Source organism: Mustelus asterias, chromosome 4, assembly GCF_964213995.1.
Source record: "Mustelus asterias chromosome 4, sMusAst1.hap1.1, whole genome shotgun sequence".
NCBI classification, from domain to species: Eukaryota; Metazoa; Chordata; class Chondrichthyes; order Carcharhiniformes; family Triakidae; genus Mustelus; species Mustelus asterias.
This window is the reverse complement of record NC_135804.1, coordinates 73,942,148-73,967,767: the sequence shown is the minus strand read 5'-3', so window position 1 is coordinate 73,967,767 and position 25,620 is coordinate 73,942,148. Positions and strand designations below refer to the sequence as shown.

Below are 25,620 nucleotides of genomic sequence, written 5' to 3'. Positions count from 1 at the left end.
CTCTACACTTGTAGACCTAATATTTTGATCCCCACCCCCCTGCCATACTAGTTTAAACCCCCCCGAACTGCACTAGCAAAACTCCCAGCCAGGATATTCGTGCCCTTCCAACTTAGTTGTGACCCGTCCTTCTTGTACAGGTGCCATCCTCTCCTGAAAACTTCCCATTGATCTAGATAGGCGTATTTGAACCAGGTGGACCTGGTATTTCCAAATTTGGCAGGAGGGTGGAGGCAAAGCAGAGCATGCAAAAGAAACATCATGATTTAATAAAACCTAGAGAGATTTAATAAAACCTGGGGAGAGTTTAAACTAGATAGGTTGGGGGGAGGGGATCAAAATGAGGTGACTGAGAGTGAGGAAGGTAGCTCGCAAACAGAGAAGGGTTATAGGCAGTGCAAGAGGGCGGATGGACAGGGAATAGAGAAGGGGAGAGCTCAGACCAAAGGATTGAGATGTGTTTACTTTAATGCTAGGAGTATAGTGAATAAAGGGGATGAGCTCAGAGCGTGGATCGATGCCTGGAAGTATGATGTGGTGGCCATTACGGAGACTTGGATGTCTCAGGGACAGGACTGGATACTCCAGGTGCCGGGATTCAGATGTTTCAGGAAGGACAGGGAGGAAGGCAAGAGAGGGGGTGGAGTGGCACTGCTGATCAGGGATAGTGTCACAGCTGTAGAGAAGGTGTATGCTGTGGAGGGATTGTCCACCGAGTCTCTGTGGGTGGAAGTTCGGAGTGGGAAGGGGCCGGTCACTTTGCTGGGAGTTTTCTATAGGCCGCCCAATAGTAACAGGGAGGTGGAGGAGCAGATAGGGAAACAGATCCTGGAGAGGTGCAGTAATAGCAGAGTTGTTGTGATGGGAGACTTTAATTTCCCAAACATAGATTGGAATGTCCCGAGGGTAAGGGGATTGGATGGGGAAGAGTTCGTTAGGTGTGTTCAGGAGGGATTCCTGACACAGCATGTGGACAAGCTTACAAGAGGAGAGGCTGTACTTGATCTGATACTGACCAATGAACCTGGACAGGTGTCAGATCTCTTAGTGGGAGAGCATCTTGGGGATAGCGATCATAACTCTATCTCCTTTATGCTTGCATTGGAAAAAGAGAGGATCAGGCAAGCTAGGAAAGTGTTTACATGGAGTAAGGGGAAATATGAAGACATTAGACAGCAAATTAGAGGAGTAAATTGGAAGGAGGTATTCTCAGGGAAATCTACTGAAGAGAGGTGGCAGTTTTTCAAGGAATGTCTGTCTAGAGTTCTACAGGACAACGTTCCGAGGAGACAGGGAGGTGTTGGTCGGTTAAAGGAACCGTGGTGCACGAAAGCTGTGCGGGACCTAGTCGAGAAGAAAAGGAAAGCATACAAAAGGTTCAGAGAGCTTGGCGAAGATAGGGATTTAGAGGAGTATACGGCTTGTAGGAAGGGACTAAAGAAGGAAATTAGGAGAGCCAGAAGGGGTCACGAGAAGGCCCTGGCAGGTAGGATTAAGGAGAACCCTAAGGCGTTCTATAAATATGTGAAGAGTAAAAGGATGAGACGTGACGGAATAGGGTCTATAAAAGGTGAAGGCGGGAAAGTCTGTACGGAACCAGTAGAAATGGCAGAGGTGCTCAATGAGTATTTTACCTCGGTTTTCACAGAGGAGAAGGACCTGGGTGGATGTACTGCGGGCTTGCGGTGGACTGAAAGGATTGAGTATGTGACTTTAAGAAAGAGGTTGTGCTGGAATCTTTGAATGGCATCAAGATAGATAAGTCGCCGGGTCCGGATGGGATGTACCCCAGGTTACTGTGGGAGGCGAGGGAGGAGATTGCAGAGCCTCTGGCGATGATCTTTGCGTCATCGATGGAGACGGGAGAGGTGCCGGAGGATTGGAGGATTGTGGATGTGGTTCCTATTTTCAAGAAGGGGAATAGGGATAGCCCAGATAATTACCGACCGGTGAGTCTAACCTCAGTGGTTGGTAAACTGATGGAGAAGATCCTGAGGGACAGGATATATGAGCAGTTAGAGAGGTTTCGTATGCTCGAGAATACTCAGCATGGCTTTGTCAAGGGCAGATTGTACCTTACGAGCCTGGTGGAGTTCTTCAAAAATGTGACTAAACACATTGATGAAGGGAAAGCGGTAAATGTGGTTTATATGGATTTTAGCAAGACATTCGATAAGGTCCCCCATGCAAGGCTTCTAGAAAAAGTGAGAGGGCATGGGATCCAAGGGGCTGCTGCCCAAAGGAGGCAGAGAGTGTGTATAGATGGGTCTTTTTCTAAATGGAGGTCGGTCACCAGTGGTGTGCCCCAGGGATCTGTTCTGGGACCCTTGCTGTTTGTCATTTTCATAAATGACCTGGATGAGGAAGTGGAGGGATGAGTTGGTAAGTTTGCCGACGACACAAAGGTTGGTGGGGTTGTGGATAGTCTGGAGGGATGTCAGAAGTTACAGAGGGACATAGATAGGATGCAAGACTGGGCGGAGAAGTGGCAGATGGACTTCAACCCAGATAAATGCGTCGTGGTCCATTTTGGTAGGACAAATGGGATGAAGGAGTACAATATAAAGGGAAAGACTCTTAGTACGGTAGAGGATCAGAAGGACCTTGGGGTCTGGGTCCATAGGACTCTGAAATTGGCCCCGCAGGTGGAGGAGGTGGTTAAGAAGGCGTATGGTGTGCTGGCCTTTATCAATCGAGGGATTGAGTTTAGGAGTCCGAGGATGATGATGCAGCTATATAAGACCCTCGTCAGACCCCACTTGGAGTACTGTGCTCAGTTCTGGTCGCCTCACTATAGGAAGGATGTGGAAAAGATTGAAAGGGTGCAGAGGAGATTTACAAGGATGTTGCCTGGATTGAGTGGCATGCCTTATGAGGATAGGCTGAGGGAGCTCGGTCTTTTCTCCTTGGAGAGACGAAGGATGAGAGGAGACCTAATAGAGGTGTATAAGATGTTGAGAGGCATAGATCGGGTGGACTCTCAGAGGCTTTTTCCCAGGGTGGAAATGTCTGCTACGAGAGGACACAGGTTTAGGGTGCTGGGGGGTAGGTACAGGGGAGATGTTCGGGGTAAGTTTTTCACACAGAGGGTGGTGGGCGAGTGGAATCGGCTGCCGTCAGTGGTGGTGGAGGTGAACTAAATAGGGTCTTTTAAGAGACTCCTGGATGAGTACATGTAGCGTAATAGGATGGAGGGTTATAGGTAGGTCTAGAAGGTAGGGATGTGTTCGGCACAACTTGTGGGCCGAAGGGCCTGTTTGTGCTGTAGTTTTTCTATATTTCTATGTTTTTTCTGATATTGCCGATATGATAAAGGCCATAATTAATACACAAGTCCTATTTCTGATCAACAAGCCAACTGTGTCTCCTGATTGACAGACAGTATTTTTTTGGCTATTTAAGGCCCCTGGACTTTGAGTATTCTTTCATGCTCCCTCCTATATGGCTGGACTTTAGCCATGTATAACTTTTGTTTAATTAAAAATTGGTTTCATTCGTCTGTCCATTCAGAGCAATTGTCCATGAGTGACAGCAACTGTCTTATTCCTGTGTCCTCGTGCATACCCCACCATAATGCACCGCACCCTCACTGGATCAGGGTAAAAACCTCCAACTTTCTTTAACCCCTAGTATTTTGAAGAAATATTACACCGTAATAGGTATACATTTCTCTAAAGCACAGTCACCCAAAGGGTAAGGTAAATCAACTGTGGTTAACAAAATAAGTCAAAGATTGCATTAATTACATTAAAGGTAATGGCTTATAAGAATGCCAGAAAAGGTGGCGAACCTGAAGATTGGGAGCAGTTTAGAATCCAGCAAAGGAGTGTTGCGAAGGTGAGTTTGTGAAGTTGGAATTTAGTGTTGGTAAAGATGTAAAAAAAAATTGTAAAACATGCTAGAGGGAAAACAAACTGCAGTACCCCTTTAAAAGCTGGTGTTTGAAACATTTGTATCAAAAAGTCAAGCAGTAGTCTTGACACGACAACCTTTTTTTTCGTTTTGCCCAATCAATTTAAAGCGGGCACTGAGCTATCAAGAACCTATAAAATTTGTATTTGGTGGTGTTAAAAACATCAGACCAAACCTATTGTAGGAAAATTGATAGATCATCACAGGTATAAAAGAGAGTGCGGGGGGAGAAACAGCAGAGCAACAGAAGAATTGCCACCTCTCAAGCCTGAAGAGGGAGAGAGCAGTTCTCAACTCTGGCAGCTTCAGATATTTTTTAAGAGAATGCACCATCTAACCAGCAGAAGGTACCAAATCAATAACTTACAGACAGAGGAATCAACAGAGGAACTCTAAAAGACTCCAAAAGCCACAAACCTGGTTATATATTTGAGAGTGACTGAATTCCATTATTATATATTTTTTGGTTAGTGAATGAGGATTGTATTCATTTGAACAGCATTCTATTAGGATCTTATTTTATTCGGTATGTTACTGGTTCAGTTAAAATTCCCTGTTAGTTAAATAAATAAATTGTTAAGCGCTCATTTTAAAGTGTCAGGTATTTATGTTAACCACTAAACGTTACTGAAGAACAGTTCACACCTTTCCACATAGTTTTAACAGTTTATGAGGCCTCTTTGGGGGATTCGACGTTACCTCTCAAAAGGGGGCCAACCTCCACATTGTAACAGGAGGACCAAGAAACTGATGAGGAAAGAGAAAAAAGAATATGAATGTAAACAAATGAGGCACATAAAAGGGGATTGTAAAAGTTTCTTTAGGTACATGAAAAAGAAAAAATTAACTCAGACAAATGTGGACCCATTACAGGCGGGTGCAGGAGAACTTATAATGGAGAACAAGGAAATGGCAGATAAACTAAAGTTATTTTGCATCTGTCTGCATTGAAGAAGATACAGAAAATCTCCCAAACATACTAGACAATCAAGATACTTGTGAAACTGAGGTACTAAAAGAAATTAGTATTAGTAAAGAGGTAGTACTTGAAAAGTTAACTGGGTTGAAGGTTGATAAATCCCCTTGATTAAGTGAGCTTCATCCAAGAGTGTTGAAGGAGGTGACCATAGCGATAGTGGATGCAGTGGTGGTTATCTTTCAAAATTCTATGGATTCTGCAAAGATTCCTGCAGACTGGAAAGTAGCAATGTTTAAGAAGGGGGGGAGGGAGAGAATAGAGAGTTACAGACCTGTTAGTTGGAGGTCAGTCATAGGGAAATGTTAGAAACTATTATAAAGGATGTGATAACGAAGCATTTGGAAAATAAAGATATAATTGCACAAAATCAACATGGATTAATGAAAGAGAAATTGTAGTTAACAAAACGGTTGGAGTTTTCTTGAGGATATTTCTTGTAGCGCTGATAAAGGAGAACCAGTGGATGTGGTATATTTTGATTTTCAGAAGGTTTTTGATAAGGTCACACAGGACATTTGTAAACAAGATTCAAGCGCATGGGATTGGGTGAAATATACTAGTATGGATTGGGAGTCAGACAGAAAGCAGAGAGCAGGAATAAGCGGATCACTGTCAGCAGGCTGTTACTAGTGGGGTACCACAAGGATTGGTGCTGCGGCCACAGTTGTTCACAATCTATATAAATAATGTGAATGTGGGCACCACTTGGGTAACACACTGTTGAGGAAGGGAGTGAATGGATAACTATAGTCCAGTTACCGATGCCAGCTGTGAGTAAATTCTTAAATATTTGTAATTTGGTGTGAAGCACCTGATGTTCACCCTATTGCCAAATTCAAATGCAAAACTTGGGGTCTAGGCTAACAGCATACCTTGGAATTTCTGGTCTGGTCCCTAACAAATTATTTATATATGATTTGGACTTGGGCATAAAGAGGGTAATGCTAATATTTCTTGATGTCAAAGGCATGGTAAGCTGCCAAGTAGCAAAGGAGGATTATAAAAGAATTGTCAATCTAGATTCTGTGCACATGCCCTGCAGAAGGGCTTGAATGATACATCACAGAAAGAGGTTACACAGAATGGGTTCTGTTTCTTATTAATTATTTGTATTATTGAATTGATTGCCAAAACTGTTTACTGTAAAATATATTGTGCTTATCTATAAGTTTGTACATCTTTCAGTTCTGTAAAGGCATTATTCATTTATGCAGTCTGCTCTCCATTTATCCTACCTGATTCACACTTCAACAAACAAGCTGCAATTGTATTTCTGTTCAACATGGAAGATGTCCTCCGTTGCCTCTTTGTGCCCACAACTGTTGCTATCCTCTGCTGCTGTTTCTTGTCCATAACCTTTTTTGTCCTTCTCAGCCTTCTTGTCCCTACAAACACTGCCATGTCTCGAGATCCCCTCATGCCAACAAATACTGCCATCCGCCTTTTCTTGAGCATGCAGACCAGTAAATTGTCTGTTTCTTTGCCTAGATGCACTCTCTGTTTTATTTTATTAACAAATGTCGCCATCCTACCCGATCTCTTTTTCATCCTTTTCACTGTCGCCACCATCTTGAAACAATGCACACAAAATGAATGAATTGTTATCAATAACAAAAATATTTGATATCTACCAACCAAAACTTGAAAATCATGATGCTATGAGACATTTGCTATGTTACAGGACACTTCTCTGAACTCATTTGCAGAGAGGGATGAAGAAAGTCTGTAATGTGGATAATTTGTTCCTGATTAGCCCAACTCGAACATGTGTGTTGTTCTGATTTTTTTTCCAAATAGTACTAATTACTACTACTATTAATTACTATGATGTTCGAAGCAGTTTAAGGGAGATTATGGGGGTGAATCTGGACTTGAGTGATATTAAATCTGCCGCCCAGATTGCTTCCCATTGATGTCCATTTTATGACTGTCCAAGTCTAATTACACTTCAATATACTGATGCATTGTAGGTTTAATTTTAAACATATTTCTTGCATTCCATTCTTATCCTTGTGAACATTATAAAGTTTTGGTTTCAGCTGCTAATAGTGATTCCAACATAAAGCAGAGAAGCTCTGTGTTGTTAGCTGGAGAGTGCAGCACAATTGGCTCGAAAAGAGACAGATCAGCCAGCATTCCCACTCTGATCACTGTTACATTCAGAAACATCTCACATGACTACTAACAATCTCATGTGTAGAATAATAATTACCTGTGGAACCTATCCACAATACAAGTTAGTGTCTTCAGGAAAAATGTTGGAATTAGATCTGACTTTGGTGAGGCCTTAACATTGAAGGAATCAACTCACAGCCTATCTTCTGGATCCCTTCCAACAATTCTACATCATTTCTATGATATGCAGACCAAAACATCACACAGTATCCTTTGCACCAGATACAACTTTAACATTAGGCATTGAAAGAGAAGTATGGTAGCCCTAATCCCTACTTTCAATTACAAGGGAGGAAGTGTTAGGTTTTTTAGGAAACATTAAGACAGACAAATCCCCAGGGCCAGATGGCATCTATCCTAGACTCTTCAGGGAGGCAAGAGATGAAATTGCTGGGCCTCTAACAGAAATCTTTGTTTCTTCACTGGACACAGGTGAGATCCCAGAGGATTGGAGGATAGCAAATGTGGTCCCGTTATTTAAGAAGGGTAGCAAGGATAACCCGGATAACTATAGGCCGGTGAGCTTGACATCCGTGGTAGGGAAATTGTTGGAGAATATTCTTAGAGATAGGATATATGCGCATTTAGAACTGAATAATCTCATTAGCAATAGACAGCATGGTTTTGTACGAGGGAGGTCATGCCTCACAAATTTGGTTGAGTTTTTTGAGGAGGTGACAAAAACGATTGACGAGGGAAGGGCCGTGGATGTCGTCTACATGGATTTTAGTAAAGCGTTTGACAAGGTCCCTCATGGCAGGCTAGTGCAAAAGGTTAAATCTCACGGGATAAAAGGTGAGCTAGCTAGATGGGTGGAGAACTGGCTTAGTCATAGAAGACAGAGGGTAACAGTGGAGGGGTCTTTTTCCAGTTGGAGGTCTGTGACTAGTGGTGTTCCGCAGGGCTCTGTACTGGGACCTCTGCTGTTTGTGATATATATAAATGATTTGGAGGAAGATGTAGCTGGTGTGATCAGTAAGTTTGCGGACGACACAAAGATTGCTGGAGTTGCGGATAGTGATGAACATTGTCAGAGAATACAGCAGTATATAGATAGGCTGGAACATTGGGCGGAGAAATGGCAGATGGAATTTAATCCAGATAAATGCGAAGTGATGCATTTCGGTAGATCTAATGTAAAGGGGAGCTATACAATAAATGGCAGAACCATCAGGAGTATAGACACACAGAAGGACCTGGGTGTACAAGTCCACAGATCCTTAAAGGTGGCAGCACAGGTGGAGAGGGTGGTCAAGAAGGCATATGACATGCTTGCCTTTATTGGACGGGGCATAGAATATAAAAGTTGGCATATGATGTTGCAGCTGTATATAACGTTGGTTCGGCCACCTTTGGAATACTGCGTCCAGTTCTGGTCGCCACATTACCAGAAGGACGTGGAGGCTTTGGAGAGAGTACAGAAAAGGTTTACCAGGATGTTGCCTGGTGATGCGCGATTAATCCACTCGGGAGGCGAGATCGTACCCGGGAATAAAGGCTTTTATTCGCAACAAGAATAGAGCATACTGCTTAACAATACAATCCCAGACTAAAGGGTCACTAGGAAGTGCAGTGACCTTTATACTCCTATAGGAAGGCGGAGCCAACCGGAGTGTACCACAGAACAATGCTAACAGGTGGAACACCCCAACCCTAACCCCAACAGTAACAAGAGTAACATATGTACAAGTACCCATAGTGATAACCATCTATGGTTCAGTACCCATAGTGGTAACCATCTATGATTCACCACACCTGGTATGGAGGGTCTTAGCTATGAAGAGAGATTGGGTAAACTGGGTTGTTCTCCCTGGAAAGACGGAGGATGAGGGGCGACCTAAATAGAGGTGTATAAAATTATGAAGGGCATAGATAGGGTGAACAGTGGGAAGCTTTTTCCCAGGTCGGAGGTGACGAACACAAGGGGTCATGGGTTCAAGGTGAGGGGGGCAAGGTTCAACACAGATGTCAGGGGGACGTATTTTACACAGAGGGCGGTGGGGGCCTGGAATGCACTGCCAAGCAAGGTGATTGAGGCGGACACGCTGGGATCGTTTAAGACTTATCTAGATAGCCACATGAACAGACTGGGAATAGAGGGATACAAACGAATGGTCTAGTCGGGCACATGAGCGGCGCAGGCTTGGAGGGCCGAAGGGCCTGTTCCTGTGCTGTGTTGTTCTTTGTTCTTTGTACTTGCTGATTGATCTTTTCTGCTTTGTTGCCACCTTTTGGCCTTTGAATTTCTGCCAGGGCTCTCAGTTAGGTCCATAAACCCAGCACAGCATAGAACACAAAGTGGGTTCAAGTAGTAAAAGCATGGCTGCTTTAATCCATGATTTTAAGGAATTGCTTACCTTGCATTGAGTGCTTGAGATGTAGAACTATTTGAGGTTTGCTTTGCTCAACGTTTTATTTCACTTTTGTTTATTATATTAATGAGAAGGTTGATGTGACATCAGGAAAATTACTGTGACATCACAGAGAAACTATTACTCCTGTGCTTTTCTGAAAAAAATACCGTTTCCCAAGGTCAGTATCGACCATTGTGAATGTGGAGCTCAGTACTCTCACAGATGTGGCAGATGTGGATAGCTACAAGGATAGGTATTATTTGTAACGATCGCTATAAATTTGTGAGTGTAATATGTGAACAATTCCTTACACAAATGTTATGTAGGGATACTTACTCTGATATGAGCATACTTCATAGAAATCATAGAAACCCTACAGTGCAGAAGGAGGCCATTCGGCCCATCGAGTCTGCACCGACCACAATCCCACCCAGGCCCTACCCCCACATATTTACCCGCTAATCCCTCTAACCTACACATCCCAGGACTCTAAGGGGCAATTTTTAACCTGGCCAATCAACCTAACCCGCACATCTTTGGACTGTGGGAGGAAACCGAAGCACCCGGAGGAAACCCACGCAGACACGAGGAGAATGTGCAAACTCCACACAGACAGTGACCCGAGCCGGGAATCGAACTTCTATATGTAGTATCAATATACAAACTGCTCCTTTACAATATGACGGCACGGTAGCACAGTGGTTAGCACTGCTGCTTCACAGCTCCAGGGTCCCAGGTTCGATTCCCGGCTCGGGTCACTGTCTGTGTGGAGTTTGCACATTCTCCTCGTGTCTGCGTGGGTTTCCTCCGGGTGCTCCGGTTTCCTCCCACAGTCCAAAGATGTGCGGGTTAGGTTGATTGGCCAGGTTAAAAATTGCCCCTTAGAATTCTGAGATGCGTAGGTTAGAGGGATTAGCGGGTAAATATGTGGGGGTAGGGGCTGGGTGGGATTGTGGTCGGTGCAGACTCGATGGGCCGAATGGCCTGCTTCTGCACTGTAGGGTTTCTATGTTTCTTTCTATGTTTCTATGACTCTTCAGTCACTTACCTCAAACCGTCAGTTGCATACTCTCAGACTGCTTGTCTGAATTCAGATCCTGAGTGAGCCACAATTTTCTGCAGTTCAACATAAGGATGATAAAAGTCATTGACCCAGATACGATCGGCAACAGCAAAGATATTATGCTCACTATTTGTTATGCTTACAGTTGCCCACAGATGTTCTGTGAGCTTGTGAGCAGCAACCTATGGTTATGGGAGATCCTTTTTTTAGTGTAGCAGCCTTTGCAAGGAATCTGTGAACAGGGCATGTAACAACATAAGCTTCAACCAAACAGTTTGAAGAATCTGCTCTGACATGGGACACAAAATTTATCTGCCGTGATTTTTGGGCATGGAGGCTACGAATCACAGAGCACATCGGCAATGAGATGGGGAAGATGCAACATTTACCTACCTCAATTTTGATAGCAATGGCTTTGTGGCTTTGAGCAACTTCCACTCAGTTTGTGGAGAATGGAAACAGGTGGTGAAGATGATCAAAGCCCAGAACATGGCTACCAGAACATGGCAGCAATGTTGACAATATTTAATGATCTCATATGATTCGTGAAAATGATTGAATTCATCTGTACATCACACTTCTCAACTAGCACACTGCACACCTTTCCCACTGCTCACTGCACCACATCCTCATCACTAATTGAGCAATATGCCCTGACATCCCAACATTCTTATACTCCACTTCACTCACACAGACCTTCCAGTCATGCCATCTCTAGACACATCTGCAAACAACTAGTCAGCTTTGGCAGATACATCAACCAAGCACAATAAGACACAGTCCCTAATACTCTGCCCACTCTCTATCAAGAGAAGGTCACCCACAATAAGAGGGATATAAAAAGGGCTGGTGGAGGTCTAGAAATCATAGAAACCCTACAGTGCAGAAACAGGCCATTCGGCCCATCGAGTCTCCACCGACCACAATCCCACCCAGGCCCTATCCCCATATTCCTACATATTTACTCACTAATCCCTCTAACCTACGCATCCCAGGACACTAAGGGGCAATTTTTAGCATGGCCAATCAACCGAACCCGCACATCTTTGGATTTTGGGAGGAAACCGGAGCACCCGGAGGAAACCCACGCAGACGCGAGGAGAATGTGCAAACTCCACACAGACAGTGACCCAAGCCGGGAATCGAACCCAGGTCCCTGGCGCTGTGAGGCAGCAGTCCTAACCACTGCAACACGTGCTGTCCCTTGTTTGCTAATGGAATTGGTTTCATTTTTAAAGTTTCCTGTAGGACTGTGGGTTTGTTTGCAGACCTGCATTTTGATGAGGTTTTACAACTCTTAAAATGGGGAAGACTTATGCTGTTAAGGGGTCCACAGGGTCAGTTTCGGTTCGGTTGAAAGAATGTGACCCAGAAGTTATTAGTTTTTTGCAGAATCTGAAGACATTCTGGTCAAAGGAAAAGGACAGGACTCTGAAAAAGGTCCAGTCAAGTGAGGTTAAGAATGAGGAGCAAAAACTCTGAAGCTAAAAGACAGGGCTACAAGGTGCAGATCTAGGAAAATGGGCTGGCGATCCAAAGATTGGTGATTCCTTTCCTGGGCTTGTGGTATTTTGTTGGCATAGCTGGGTATAACTGGGAGAGACTGCGCGATGGTGAAGCTTGAAGGCATATGGCGCTCCAAGTGAGGAACACCAGAAGGAGGGTTAGAACATAGAACATAGAAAAAAATACAGCACAAACAGGCCCTTCGGCCCACAAGTTGCGACAGTCATGTCCCTACCTACCTAGGCTGATATATAGGCTTACCTATAACCCTCAATCCTATTAAGTTCCATGTACTCATCCAGAAGTCTCTTAAAAGACCCTATCGAGTTTGCCTCCACCACCACTGACGGCAGCCGATTCCACTCACCCACCACCCTCTGAGTGAAAAACTTACCCCTGACATCTCCTCTGTACCTACTCCCCAGCACCTTAAACCTGTGTCCTCTCGTAGCAGCCATTTCAGCCCTGGGAAAAAGCCTCCAAGAATCCACCCGATCTATACCTCTCAACATCTTGTACACCTCTATCAGGTCACCTCTCATCCTTCGTCTCTCCAAGGAGAAAAGACCGAGCTCCCTCAGCCTATCCTCATAAGGCATGCCAACCAATCCAGGCAACATCCTTGTAAATCTTCTCTGCACCCTTTCAATCATTTCCACATCCCTCCTGTAATGAGGCGACCAGAACTGAGCACAGTACTCCAAGTGGGGTCTGACGAGGGTCTTATGTAGCTGCATCATTATCTCCCGATTCCTAAACTCAATCCCTCGATTGGTGAAGGCAAGCACACCATGCGCCTTCTTAACCACAGGTTAGAGGAGCTACCTGCGAGGCCGATTTAAGAGTCCTATGGACCCGGACCCCAAGGTCCTTCTGATCCTCTACACTGAAATCATAGAAATCATAGAAACCCTACAGTACAGAAAGAGGCCATTCGGCCCATCGAGTCTGCACCAACCACAATCCCACCCAGGCCCTATCCCCATATTCCTACATATTTACTCACTAATCCCTCTAACTTACGCATCTCAGGACACTAAGGGCAATTTTTAGCATGGCCAATCAACCTAACCCGCACATCTTTGGACTTTGGGAGGAAACCGGAGCACCCGGAGGAAACCCACGCAGACGCGAGGAGAATGTGCAAACTCCACACAGACAGTGACCCAAGCCGGGAATCGAACCCAGGTCCCTGGAGCTGTGAAGCAACAGTGCTAACCACTGTGCTACCGTGCCGCCCGTGCTAAGAGTCTTACCCTTGATATTATGCTCCTTCATCCCATTTGACCTGCCAAAATGGACCACTACACATTTATCCGGATTGAAGTCCATCTGCCACTTCTCCGCCCAGTCTTGCATCCTATCTATGTCACGCTGCAGCTTCTGACATCCCTCCAAACTATCCACAACACCACCAACCTTCGTGTCGTCGGCAAACTTACCAACCCATCCCTCCACTTCCTCATCCAGGTCATTTATGAAAATGACAAACAGCAAGGGTCCCAGAACAGATCCCTGGGACACTCCACTGGTGACCGACCTCCATTCAGAAAAAGACCCATCTACAACCACTCTCTGCCTTCTGCAGGCAAGCCAATTCTGGATCCACAAGGCAACAGCCCCTTGGATCCCATGCCCTCTCATTTTCTCGAGAAGTCTTGCATGGGGGACCTTATCGAACGCCTTGCTGAAGTCCATGTAAACCACATCTACCGCTTTTCCTTCGTCACATTTTCAAAGAACTCCACCAGGCTCATAAGGTACAATTTGCCTTTGACAAAGCCATGCTGACTACTTTTGAACATACTAAACTTCTCTAAATGTTCATAAATCCTGTCCCTCAGGATCTTCTCCATCAACTTACCAACCACTGAGGTTAGACTCACCGGTCGGTAATTTCCTGGGCTAGCCCTATTCCCTTTCTTGAATATAGGAACCACATCCGCAATCCTCCAATCCTCCGGAACCTCTCCCGTCTCCATCGACGACGCAAAGATCATCGCCAGAGGCTCTGCAATCTCTTCCCTCGCCTCCCACACTAACCTGGGGTACATCCCATCCGTCCCAGCGGCTTATCTATCTTGATGCTATTCAAAATTTCCAACACATCCTCTTTCTTAATGTCCACATACTCAATCTTTTCAGTCCGCCTCAATCCTGTAGTACAACCACCCAGGTCTTTTTCCACCGTGAATACCGAGGTAAAATATTCATTAAGCACCTCTGCTATTTCTTCCGGTTCTGTACAGACTTTCTCACCTTCACATTTTATAGGTCCTATTCCTTCACATCTCATCCTTTTACTCTTCACATATTTATAGAACGCCTTAGGGTTCTCCTTAATCTTACCTGCCAAGGCCTTCTCGTGACCCCTTCTGGCTCTCCTAATTTCTTTCTTAAGTCCCTTCCGACAAGCTGTATACTCATCTCGATCCCTATCATCGCCTAGCTCTCTGAACCTTTTGTACGCTTTCCTTTTCTTTTTGACTAGGTTCAGTGCAGCTTTCGTGCACCACAGTTCCCGTAACCTACCAAAACCTCCCTGTCTCATCGGAACGTTGTCATGCAGAACTCCAGACAAACATTCCTTGAAAATCTGCCACCTTCCTTCGGTACTTTTCCTCGAGAATGCCTCCTTCCAATTTACGCCTCTAGTCTCCTGCCTGATGGCTTCATATTTCCCCTTACTCCAGATAAACACTTTCCTAGCTTGAGGGTTGAATTCCTGGAGTTGGGTTCTTCGTGAAGACATCTGAGAGAGCATCATGGGAGAAGATTCCAAGGTGTGTTCTTTGAGAGAAAGATCATAAACATAGACTTTTACTGAGACCAGTTGACTCAGTGTGATAAGCATCTGCCACTTGGGTCGGATTGCCTATTGACTTACATGGGCGAATATCAGGAATGAGCGGGTTATCCTATGAGGAAAGGTTGGAGATGTTAGGTTTGTATCCACTAGATTTCTGAAGAATGAGAGGCAACTTGATTGAAACCTTTAAGATTTGAGAGGTATTGACAGGGTGGATGTTTCCTCTTTTAGAGAATCTAGAATTAGGAGTCACTGTTTAAAAATAAGGGATGGTTCATTTAAGACAAATATGAGGCAATTTTATTTTTCTTAGAGTTGTAAGTCTCTGGCACGTTCTTCCTCAAAAGTGGCAGCAGAGTCTTTGAATATTTTTAAGGCAGAGCTCGATAGATTCTTGATTAACAAGAATACTTCATTTTCCACCTATACCTGGGCAATGCTCCACCGTTCCCTGCTAGTCCTTGCTCATTCCCTTGGTCATCCTCCACACAGCTTGCACTGTCACCACCCACTCTCAAGCAGAGGCTGGCTTTTACACACACACCCCAAAGAGGACAATGCAATTGCAATTCATCATTAATCATGAGAGGTTTACCTCATCAGGTGCACACTACTTGTATGTAGCTGTGAATATGAACATTCTCATTACTTGCTGGTGGGGAACTTTAGAGAGGGAAAAAATTATGGCAAGCTGGCCTTTTAATGAGCATGCATGACATGCTAATGCATGCAAAAGGGCTTTCCGATCTTGTTAGTCAGGAAGCTCAACCCACTTTTATAGTCGTGAGAACTGAATTGCAAAAGTTCATCCTGTTGCCAGGAAAATGGATTTTTGACCTCTCACCAAATTAAGTTCCCCCGCCTGCGAAGCTTCCACTGACAGGCCTGGAAAATTCCACCATCCATGTATTTTTCGATTAAATTGCTGAGGGATGACTTTTGCTATTGACCTTTATTGTGTGATGTTGCCCAAGAGGAATTTGTGTTGGGGATGTGAAATGGATGTACTGTTAGGGATGATGGGTTGATATTGGGAGTAGGGAAGTTTATTTCAACCGAAGGGAAGTTTCACTATGTGATGCATCTCATTTCAATGAAATGCATATGGTCTCTTCCACTCCTCTTCCTGATGCAGCCTCCAGATCCCAGGACGTACTCGCTGGCTTCTCAATATTCCAAGGTTGTGCAGGACACAGCATTCCACCACAAGCGTGAAGATCCTCTTAGCTGCATACAGTGTAGATCCTTATCTCTGACTTAAGCAGTGAAATCTTTACTTCAGTAGAGATGTTGTTACATCCTGTCATGAACAATTAAACAACTAACTGGAAGAGGAGGAGGCTCCACAAATAATACCTTTCTCAATGATGGAGGAGTCCAGCTCATCAGTGCAAGATAAGACCGAAGCATATGGTACAATTTTCAGCCAGAATTTCCAAGTAGGTGATCCATCTCAGCCTCCTCCTGAGGTCCCCAACATCACAGATTCACGATTTCAATTTGATTCACTTCTCGCATCAAGAAACAGTACTGCAAAGTCTGAGCCCTGAAAACATTCCAACATAGTACTGAACACATGTGCCCCAGAACTAGCCGCGCCCCTAACCAAGCTGTTCCAGTCCAGCTACAACACTGGATACTACCCGGCAGTGTGAAAAATTGCTCAAGTATGTCCTGTACACAAAACGCAGGACAAATCCAATCCCGCCAAATACCATCCCTTTATTACTCGGGTTCATTAGTAAAATGATGGAAGTGTTTCGACAGTGCTATTAAGTGAGACTTGCACAGAAATAACCTAGTCACTGATGCTTGGTATGTGTTCCGCCAAGGCACTTGTGCCTGGCCATCACCATCTTTAAGAAAGAACCCCAACCATCCTCACATGATATTCAATGGTATTACTTTCGCCAAATTCCCTCACTATCAATATCCTGGGGGATTGCCATTGACCAGAAACTGTGGCTACAAGAGCAGGTTGGAGGCTTGGAATTCTGTGTTCAGTAACTCAAGTATTGTCTCATTAAAATATGACAACCACCCACAAGGCTTAAGTCAAGATTGTGATGGAATACACTTAAATTGAACGGATGAGTGCAGCTCCAATAATACTCAAGAAGCGCAACACTATTCAGGATAAAGCAACCGACTTGATTGGCACTCTGTCCTCCACCTTAAACATTCATTTCCTCCACCGCTGATGGACAGTGGTAGTGTAAACTCTCTACAAGATGCACTGCATCAACTTGTCAAGCTTCCCTCGACAACACCTTCTGAACCTACGATCTCTACCATCTGTAAGTATGAAAGCAGACAGATGGGAAGGCAAACTGCAAGTTCCCCTCCAAGGCACGCACCATCTGACTTGGAATTACACCGCTGTTCCTTCACTTGCTAAGTCAAATCCTGGAACTCACTCCCTAACAAAACTGCGGGTGTACCTACACTGCAGCAGTTCAAGAAGGCAGCTCACCACCACCTTCTCAGGGGCAATTAGGGATGAAAGCAATTGCTGGCCTTGCTATTGACACCTATATCCCATGAAAGAATCTTTAAAAATATCATGTTCCATAGTGTCGCATGTGGATCTGCGGCTCTCATAGATGGTACTCTGGAGGGGAGGTGGCAGTGTTCCCATGTATTTAATGCCCTTGTCCTTCTAGAATTTGTGTGTTTGGAAGATGCTGTCAAAGGAGCCTTGCAATGCATCTTGTAGATGGATGATTCTTGTAGATGGGCCACACTACTGCCACTGTGCTATGCTGTTGAAGGGTATGGATGTTGAAGTTGGCGGTTGGACTGCCAATCAAGCAGGCTGTTTTGACCTGGATGGTGTTGAGTTTCTTGAGTGTTATTGGAGCTGCAGTCATCCAGGCAAGTGGAAAGTATTCCATTACAATATTGCCTTCTAAATGATGTGGAGGCTTTGTGGAGTCAGGAGGTGAGTTACTCGCAGCAAAATTCCTAGCTTTGACCTGCTCTTGTAGCCACACTATTTATAATGATCAAGAGGGTAATTGACTGGATTTGTCCTGTTTCTTGTGTAGAGGACACACCTGGGCAATTTTCTAATTTTTTGGGTAGGTGTCAGTGTTAATTCTGTACTGGAACAGCTTGGTTCTGGACATGGCAACTTCTGCAGCACAAGTCTTTAGTACTATTGCTGAAATGTTGTCAGGGTCCATAACCTTTGCAGTATCCAGTGCCTTCAGCCCTTTCTTGATATCACGTGGAATGAATCAAATTGGCTGAACACTAGCATTTGTGATGGTGGAGATCTCCAGAGGAAACCGAGATGGATCATCTACTCTGCACTTTTGGCTGAAGATTGTTGCAAATGCTTCATCCTTATCATTTGTACTGATGTGCTTCCTCCATCAGGACGGGGATATTTGTGGAACTTCATCTTGCAGTGAGTTGTCCACCACCAGTAACAACTGGATATAGCAGAACTGCAGAGGGGGGGGGGGGGGGGGGGGGGAGGAGGGGGGGGGGGGAGGGGGGGGGAAGGGGGGAAGGGGAGGGAGGAAGGGGGAGAAGGGGGGTGGGAGGGGGGAGGAGGAAGGGGGGAGGGGGGGAGGGGGGGGAAGGGGGGTGGGAGGGGGGAGGAGGGAGGGGGGAAGGGGGGTGGGAGGGGGGAGGAGGAAGGGGGGGTGGGAGGGGGGAGGAGGAAGGGGGGTGGGGAGGGGGGGAAGGTGGGGAGGGGGGGAAGGTGGGGAGGGGGGGGAAGGGGGGGAAGGGAGGGAAAGGGGGGGGGAAGGGGGGGAAGGGGGGGAAAGGGGGAGGGGGGGGAAGGGGGGTGGGAGGGGGGGTGTGGGGAGGGGGGGAGGGGGGGGAAGGGGGTGGGGAGGGGGGAAGGGGAGGAGGGGGGGAGGAGGAGGAGGGGGTGGAGAAGGAGGGGGGAGGGGGGGAAGGAGGGGGGGGAGGGGGGGAGGGAGGGGGGAGGAGGGGGGAGAGGGAGGGGGGAGGAGGGGGGAGAGGGAGGGGGGAGAGAATGCAAGCACTAGGTACCAAGTGAGGGGGGAGAGGGAGGGGGGAGGAGAGGGGGGAGAGGGAGGGGGGAGGAGAGGGAGGAGGAGGAGGGGGGGGAGGAGGGGGAGGAGGGGGGAGGAGGAGGGGGTGAGGAGGGGGGAGGGAGGGTAGGGGGGAGGGGGAGGGGGGGAGGGGGGAGGGAGGGTAGGAGGGAGGGGAGGGGGGGGGAGGGAGGGAGGGGGGGTCCCTAGATGTTAGTCTGTTCTCAATCAATATTTAATCCAAATCAAAGCATCAGCGAGGGCCCTGCATGAGGGAGGGACATTATCTTACTAGAGAATGCAAGCACTAGGTACCAAGTGAGGATAGGATGGACTGTTATGTGGTGCAATGCCAACAATCACTTCTAAGACTGATGCAAAAGTGATGGTCAATTGGGTGAGGAATGATAGACTGTTGTCCAGGCATCAACTCAACATCTTCAGTAGAGGAGGTTTAAAAGATGCAGAAGATAACATGCATTAGATTACAAGACTCCAGCTCCTAAAGTGGAGGAATTGAAAAAGATTTAATATCCAATAGACTTCACATTCTTCTTTATCAGATTCTGAAAAGCCGACAGACACCAAACAAATCTGGGCAGAGGATGATGTGCCAGAGGGGTCAGAGTTTGATGATATCTGGGATCCAAGACAACAGCCTGAGTAAGTAATTGAGGCATTAAGCTGTGGATTTCTATGTACTATACAGGATACAATTTGTTTCATATCACCCTGTCAACATTAATACCTGCATTCAAAACATTCCTATTACATTCATCTGTCTCTGATAACTAATGTTCTTGGAATGGATCATCACTTTCACATCTATTTAATATCCTAAAATCTTTTATCTTGTCTCTTAAAGTAAGCTCACGGTATGCTAACATATTTTCTTACATTCCCTGCTCTCCTCCTATAGAGATATTAGACCTACCTGATGAGTGCAAGATGAAAAGCTTTGGCAACATTTCTCTGTTCAGCAATATAAACAGGGGCGGCACGTTAGCACAGTGGTTAGCACTGCTGCTTCACAGCTCCAGGGTCCCGGGTTCGATTCCCGGCTCGGGTCACTGTCTGTGTGGAGTTTGCACATTCTCCTCGTGTCTGCGTGGGTTTCCTCCGGGTGCTCCGGTTTCCTCCCACAGTCCAAAGATGTGCAGGTTAGGTTGATTGGCCAGGTTAAAAAAAAAAAATTGCCCCCTAGAGTTCTGAGATGCGTAGGTTAGCAGGATTAGCGAGTAAATATGTGGGGGTAGGGTCTGGGTGGGATTGTGGTCGGTGCAGACTCGATGGGCCGAATGGCCTCCTTCTGCACTGTAGGGTTTCTATGATTTCTATGAATATTCAATTTTTTTATTATCAAGCGACTGTTCTCACAGATTTAATATTATTCTTTCAGTCATTTTTCCAATATGGGAACAGGAGTCAACCATTGAGCCAATTGATCCTTGAGCAAATGACATAATTCAACAGGATCATGAATGATCTGTGACCTAATGCTATTTACTTTCCTTTTGCCCCATATTCCTTTACACTTTGGAACTATCAGAAATCTATCAACTTGTTATGACTTCCACCACCCTTTCCACACGGGAGTGTTTCCTGGGACTGAATTTTCAGGCTGGTGAGCATTCGGCTCCCATCATCCAGAGAGTCAGTGGGGAAAGCATCCCCAATGACTCTCAAGACCCGCTGCCATTTCACACTTAAATGAGCGTAAATTGCCAGCAGGCAGAACTTCCATCCTCACTTGGAAAAATGTTCGACCTCAGAGAGATGTCGGCCAAACAGATTGGTGGACAGCTCTCCAGCCCATCCAGGCACAGCGCTGTAGTGGCCAGAAGAGGTGCTGCAGCACCATGCCTGATACAAAGTCCATGGAACCGCCGTGCTGATAAATACCAGAGGACCGAGGGAAGGGAAGGGAGGGCAGAGATGCACTAGGAGGTTGCGAGTGGGGTGATCTCATTGTTGGTGCATAGGTCAGGAAGGAGAGGGAGGGATGGAGGTCTGCACTCCATGAAGGACTGAAGAGGTCTTCCAATGAGGGTGCCCAACCCCCTAGACTGAAGGAGCCTTCCAATGGAGGTGCCCTTACTGCCCTACCCCTCACCTGCTGCCTCAGAAACCACTGGGGGAGAGCATAAATTTCTGCCCCTAATTTCACTCCTGAAAAGCCTGACTGTAATATTTAGGATGTGGCGATGCCGGTGTTGGACTGGGGTAAACACAGTAAGAAGTCTCACAACACCAGGTTAAAGTCCAACAGGTTTATTTGGTAGCAAAAGCCACTAGCTTTCGGAGCGCTGTTCCTTCATCAGGTGAGTGGGAGTTCTGTTCACAAACAGGGCATATAAAGACACAAACTCAATTTACAAAATAATGGTTGGAATGCGAGTCTTTACAGGTAATCAAGTCTTAAAGGTACAGACAATGTGAGTGGAAAGAGGGTTAAGCACAGGTTAAAGAGATGTGTATTGTCTCCAGCCAGGACAGTTATTGAGATTTTGCAAGCCCAGGCAAGTCGCGGGGGTGGGTATTAGTTGTCGATATTAATTATGTCGTCCAGTACTTCCCCGGAGTGGAGATACTACGACATCTTCTCCGGAGCCTTCAACATGTCATTGATGAAGACGAACATCACGCTAAGGCCATCCCCACACCTCCACTTCTTGCCTTCAAACAACCGCACAACCTCAAACAGACCATTGTCTGCAGCAAACTAACCAGCCTTCAGGAGAACAGTGACCACAACACCACACAACCCTGCCACAGCAACCTCTGCAAGACGTGCCGGATCATCGACATGGATGCCATCATCTCACGTGAGAACACCATCCACCAGGTACACAGTACATACACTTGCAACTCAGCGAACGTTGTCTACCTGATATGCTGCGGGAAAGGATGTCCCGAGGCATGGTACATTGGGGAGACTATGCAGCCGCTACGACAATGGGTGAATGAACACCGCTCGACAATTACCAGGCAAGAGTGTTCTCTTCCTGTTGGGGAACGCTTCAGCGGTCACGGGCATTCGGCCTCTGATCTTCGGGTAAGCACTCTCCAAGGCGGCCTTCACGACACACGACAGCGCAGAGTCGCTGAGCAGAGACTGATAGACAAGTTCCGCACACATGAGGACGGCCTCAACCGGGATCTTGGGTTCATGTCACAGTATCTGTAACCCCCACGACTTGCCTGGGCTTGCAAAATCTCACTCACTGTCCTGGCTGGAGACAATACACATCTCTTTAACCTGTGCTTAACCCTCTCTCTCCACTCACATTGGCTGTACCTTTAAGACTTGATTACCTGTAAATACTCGCATTCCAACCATTATTTTGTAAATTGAGTTTGTGTCTTTATATGCCCTGTTTGTGAACAGAACTCCCACTCACCTAATGAAGGAGCTGCGCTCCGAAAGCTAGTGGCTTTTGCTACCAAATAAACCTGTTGGACTTTAACCTGGTGTTGTGAGACTTCTTACTGTGTAAGATTTAGGCCATGCCCTCTAGTTTGAGATTCCCTAACCTTCGGTAGTAGTTTATCTCTGTCAACTCGCGGCACGGTAGCAGTGGTTAGCACTGCTGCCTCACAGCTCCAGGGACTTGGGTTCGATTCCCGGCTTGGGTCACTGCCTGTGTGGAGTTTGCACATTCTCCTCGTGTCTGCATGGGTTTCCTCCGGGTGCTCCGGTTTCCTCCCACAGTCCAAAGATGTGCGGGTTAGGTTGATTGGCCATGCTAAAATTGCCCCTTAGTGTCCTGAGATGCGTAGGTTAGAGGGATTAGTGGGTAAATATGTAGGGATATGGGGGTAGGGCCTGGGTGGGATTGTGGTCGGTGCAGACTCGATGGGCCCAATGGCCTCTTTCTGCACTGTAGCGTTTCTATGATTCTATTAACTCAAAGCACGACTTCATATCTTGAAAATTATTATCAAACCATCCCTTAATCTTCTAAACCGAGAGCTGCAAAACAAAATATCAGCAGAATCAAAATTTCTTACTCTGGAAAAGCTACATAAAGCTGTTCATGTTTAAAAATAGGCCAGGAATATAAATATAAATTTTGTCAAGGGGCTGTTTTGTAAGTTATAGAATCTGAACAGCCCAAGGGAAGTGGAAGAACGGATATGTCAGGAGATACTGGATAGGTGCAGGAAAAATAGGGTTGTTGTAGTGGGAGACTTCAATTTCCCTGGTATAGATTGGAAATCGCTGAGAGCAGGGACTCTGAATGGGGAGGAATTTGTAAAATGCGTACAGGAGGGTTCTTTGGAACAATATGTAGATAGCCCGACTAGAGAGGGGACTATACTGGACCTCGTACTGGGGAATGAGCCCGGTCAGGTCTTCAAAGTTTCGGTCGGGGAACATGTGGCAAATAGTGACCACAATTCTGTTAGCTTTAGGATAGTGATGGAAAAGGATGAGTGGTGTCCCAAGGGTAAGGTGTTGGATTGGGGGAAGGCTAACTTTAGTGGGATTAGGCAGAAATTGGCAGCTCTTGATTGGGAGAGGCTGTTTGAGGGTAAATCCACATCTGGCATGTGGGAGTCTTTTAAGGAACAGTTGTTAGGGCTACAGGACAGGCATGTGCCTGTAAAAAAGAAGGATAGGAAGGGTAGGATTCGAGAACCGTGGATAACCAGGGAAATTGAGGGACTGGTCAAAAAGAAAAGAGAGGCGTATGGTAGGTCCAGGCAGCTAAAAATGGAGGGAGCTCTGGAGGAGTACAAAGAAAGTAGGAAAGAACTCAAACGGGGAATTAGAAGAGCAAAAAGGGGTCACGAAATGTTCTTGGCAGACAGGATTAAGGAGAATCCCAAGGCATTTTATTCATACGTTAGGAACAAAAGGGTTGTCAGGGAAAAAATCGGACCTCTCAGGGACAAAAGTGGGGAATTATGCTTGGAGCCCAAAGAAGTAGGGGAGATCCTAAATGAATACTTTGCGTCGGTATTCACAAAGGAGAGGGATGTGTTGACTGGGAGTGTCTCGGAGGGGAGTGTTGAACCGTTGGAGAAAATCTCCATTACAAAGGAGGAAGTGTTAGGTTTGTTAGAGAATTTAAAGACTGACAAATCCCCAGGGCCTGATGGAATCTATCCAAGGCTGCTCAGGGAGACGAGAGATGAAATCGCTGGGCCTCTGACGCAAATCTTTGTCTCGTCACTGGACGCAGGTGAGGTCCCAGAGGATTGGAGGATAGCTAATGTGGTCCCGTTATTTAAGAAGGGTAGGAAGGATAACCCGGGTAATTATAGGCCGGTGAGCTTGACATCCGTGGTGGGGAAGTTGTTGGAGAAGATTCTTAGAGATAGGATGTATGCGCATTTAGAAAGGAATAAACTCATTCACGATAGTCAGCATGGTTTTGTGAGAGGGAGGTCATGCCTCACTAACCTGGTGGAGTTTTTTGAAGGAGTGACCAAAATGGTTGACGAGGGAAGGGCCGTGGATGTCGTCTATATGGACTTTAGTAAAGCGTTTGACAAAGTCCCTCATGGTAGGCTGGTGAAAAAGGTTGGATCTCATGGGATAAAGGGGGAGGTGGCTAGATGGGTGGAGAACTGGCTTGGTCACAGAAGACAGAGGGTGGTAATGGAAGGGTCTTTTTCCGGCTGGAGGCCTGTGACTAGTGGTGTTCCGCAGGGCTCTGTATTGGGACCTCTGCTGTTTGTGATTTATATAAATGATCTGGAAGAAGGTGTAACTGGGGTGATCAGTAAGTTTGCGGACGACACAAAATTGGCAGGACTTGCAGATAGTGAGGAGCATTGTCAGAAGCTACAGAAGGATATTCGGGCACACGGAGTTGGGGGTAGTGTGTTAAAGTGGATTGGGGACTGGCTATCCGACAGGAAGCAAAGAGTTGGAATAAATGGGTGTTTTTCCGGTTGGAGGAAGGTAACTAGTGGCGTGCCGCAGGGATCGGTACTCGGGCCGCAACTGTTTACCATTTATATAGATGATCTGGAGGAGGGGACGGAGTGTAGGGTAACGAAGTTTGCAGACGACACAAAGATAAGTGGAAAAGTGAATGGTGTGGAGGACGGAGAAGATCTGCAGAGAGATTTGGACAGGCTGAGTGAGTGGGCGAGGATATGGCAAATGGAGTATAACGTTGAGAAATGCGAGGTTATACACTTTGGAGGAAATAATAACAAATGGGATTACTATCTCAATGGAAACAAATTAAAACATGCTACCGTGCAAAGGGACCTGGGGGTCCTTGTGCATGAGACGCAAAAGCCCAGTCTGCAGGTACAACAGGTGATCAAGAAGGCAAATGGAATGTTGGCCTATATTGCGAGGGGGATAGAATATAAAAGCAGGGATGTCTTGATGCACCTGTACAGGGCATTGGTGAGGCCGCAGCTGGAATACTGTGTGCAGTATTGGTCCCCTTATATGAGGAAGGATATATTGGCATTGGAGGGAGTGCAGAGAAGGTTCACCAGGTTGATACCGGAGATGAGGGGTTTGGATTATGAGGCGAGGCTGAGGAGATTGGGTTTGTACTCGTTGGAGTTTAGAAGGATGAGGGGGGATCTTATGGAGACTTATAAGATAATGCGGGGGCTGGATAGGGTGGAGGCGGAGAGATTCTTTCCACTTAGTAAGGAAGTTAAAACTAGAGGACACAGCCTCAAAATAAAGGGGGGTCGGTTTAAGACAGAGTTGAGGAGGAACTTCTTCTCCCAGAGGGTGGTGAATCTCTGGAATTCTCTGCCCACTGAGGTGGTGGAGGCTACCTCGCTGAATATGTTTAAAGCGCGGATGGATGGATTCCTGATCGGTA

General features: G+C 46.1%; 1 protein-coding gene across 1 annotated transcript in view; it reads left to right on the top strand.

Annotated features, from left to right (window-relative positions):
- The window catches only part of LOC144492782 (dynein axonemal assembly factor 6-like), a 109,855-nt gene that overhangs the window by 14,264 nt on the left and 69,971 nt on the right, over positions 1-25,620 (top strand). The window contains exon 3 of the mRNA XM_078211202.1: positions 19,375-19,474. Within this exon, the coding sequence (XP_078067328.1) occupies positions 19,375-19,474 (100 nt within the window). The remainder of the gene's footprint in view (positions 1-19,374; positions 19,475-25,620) is intronic.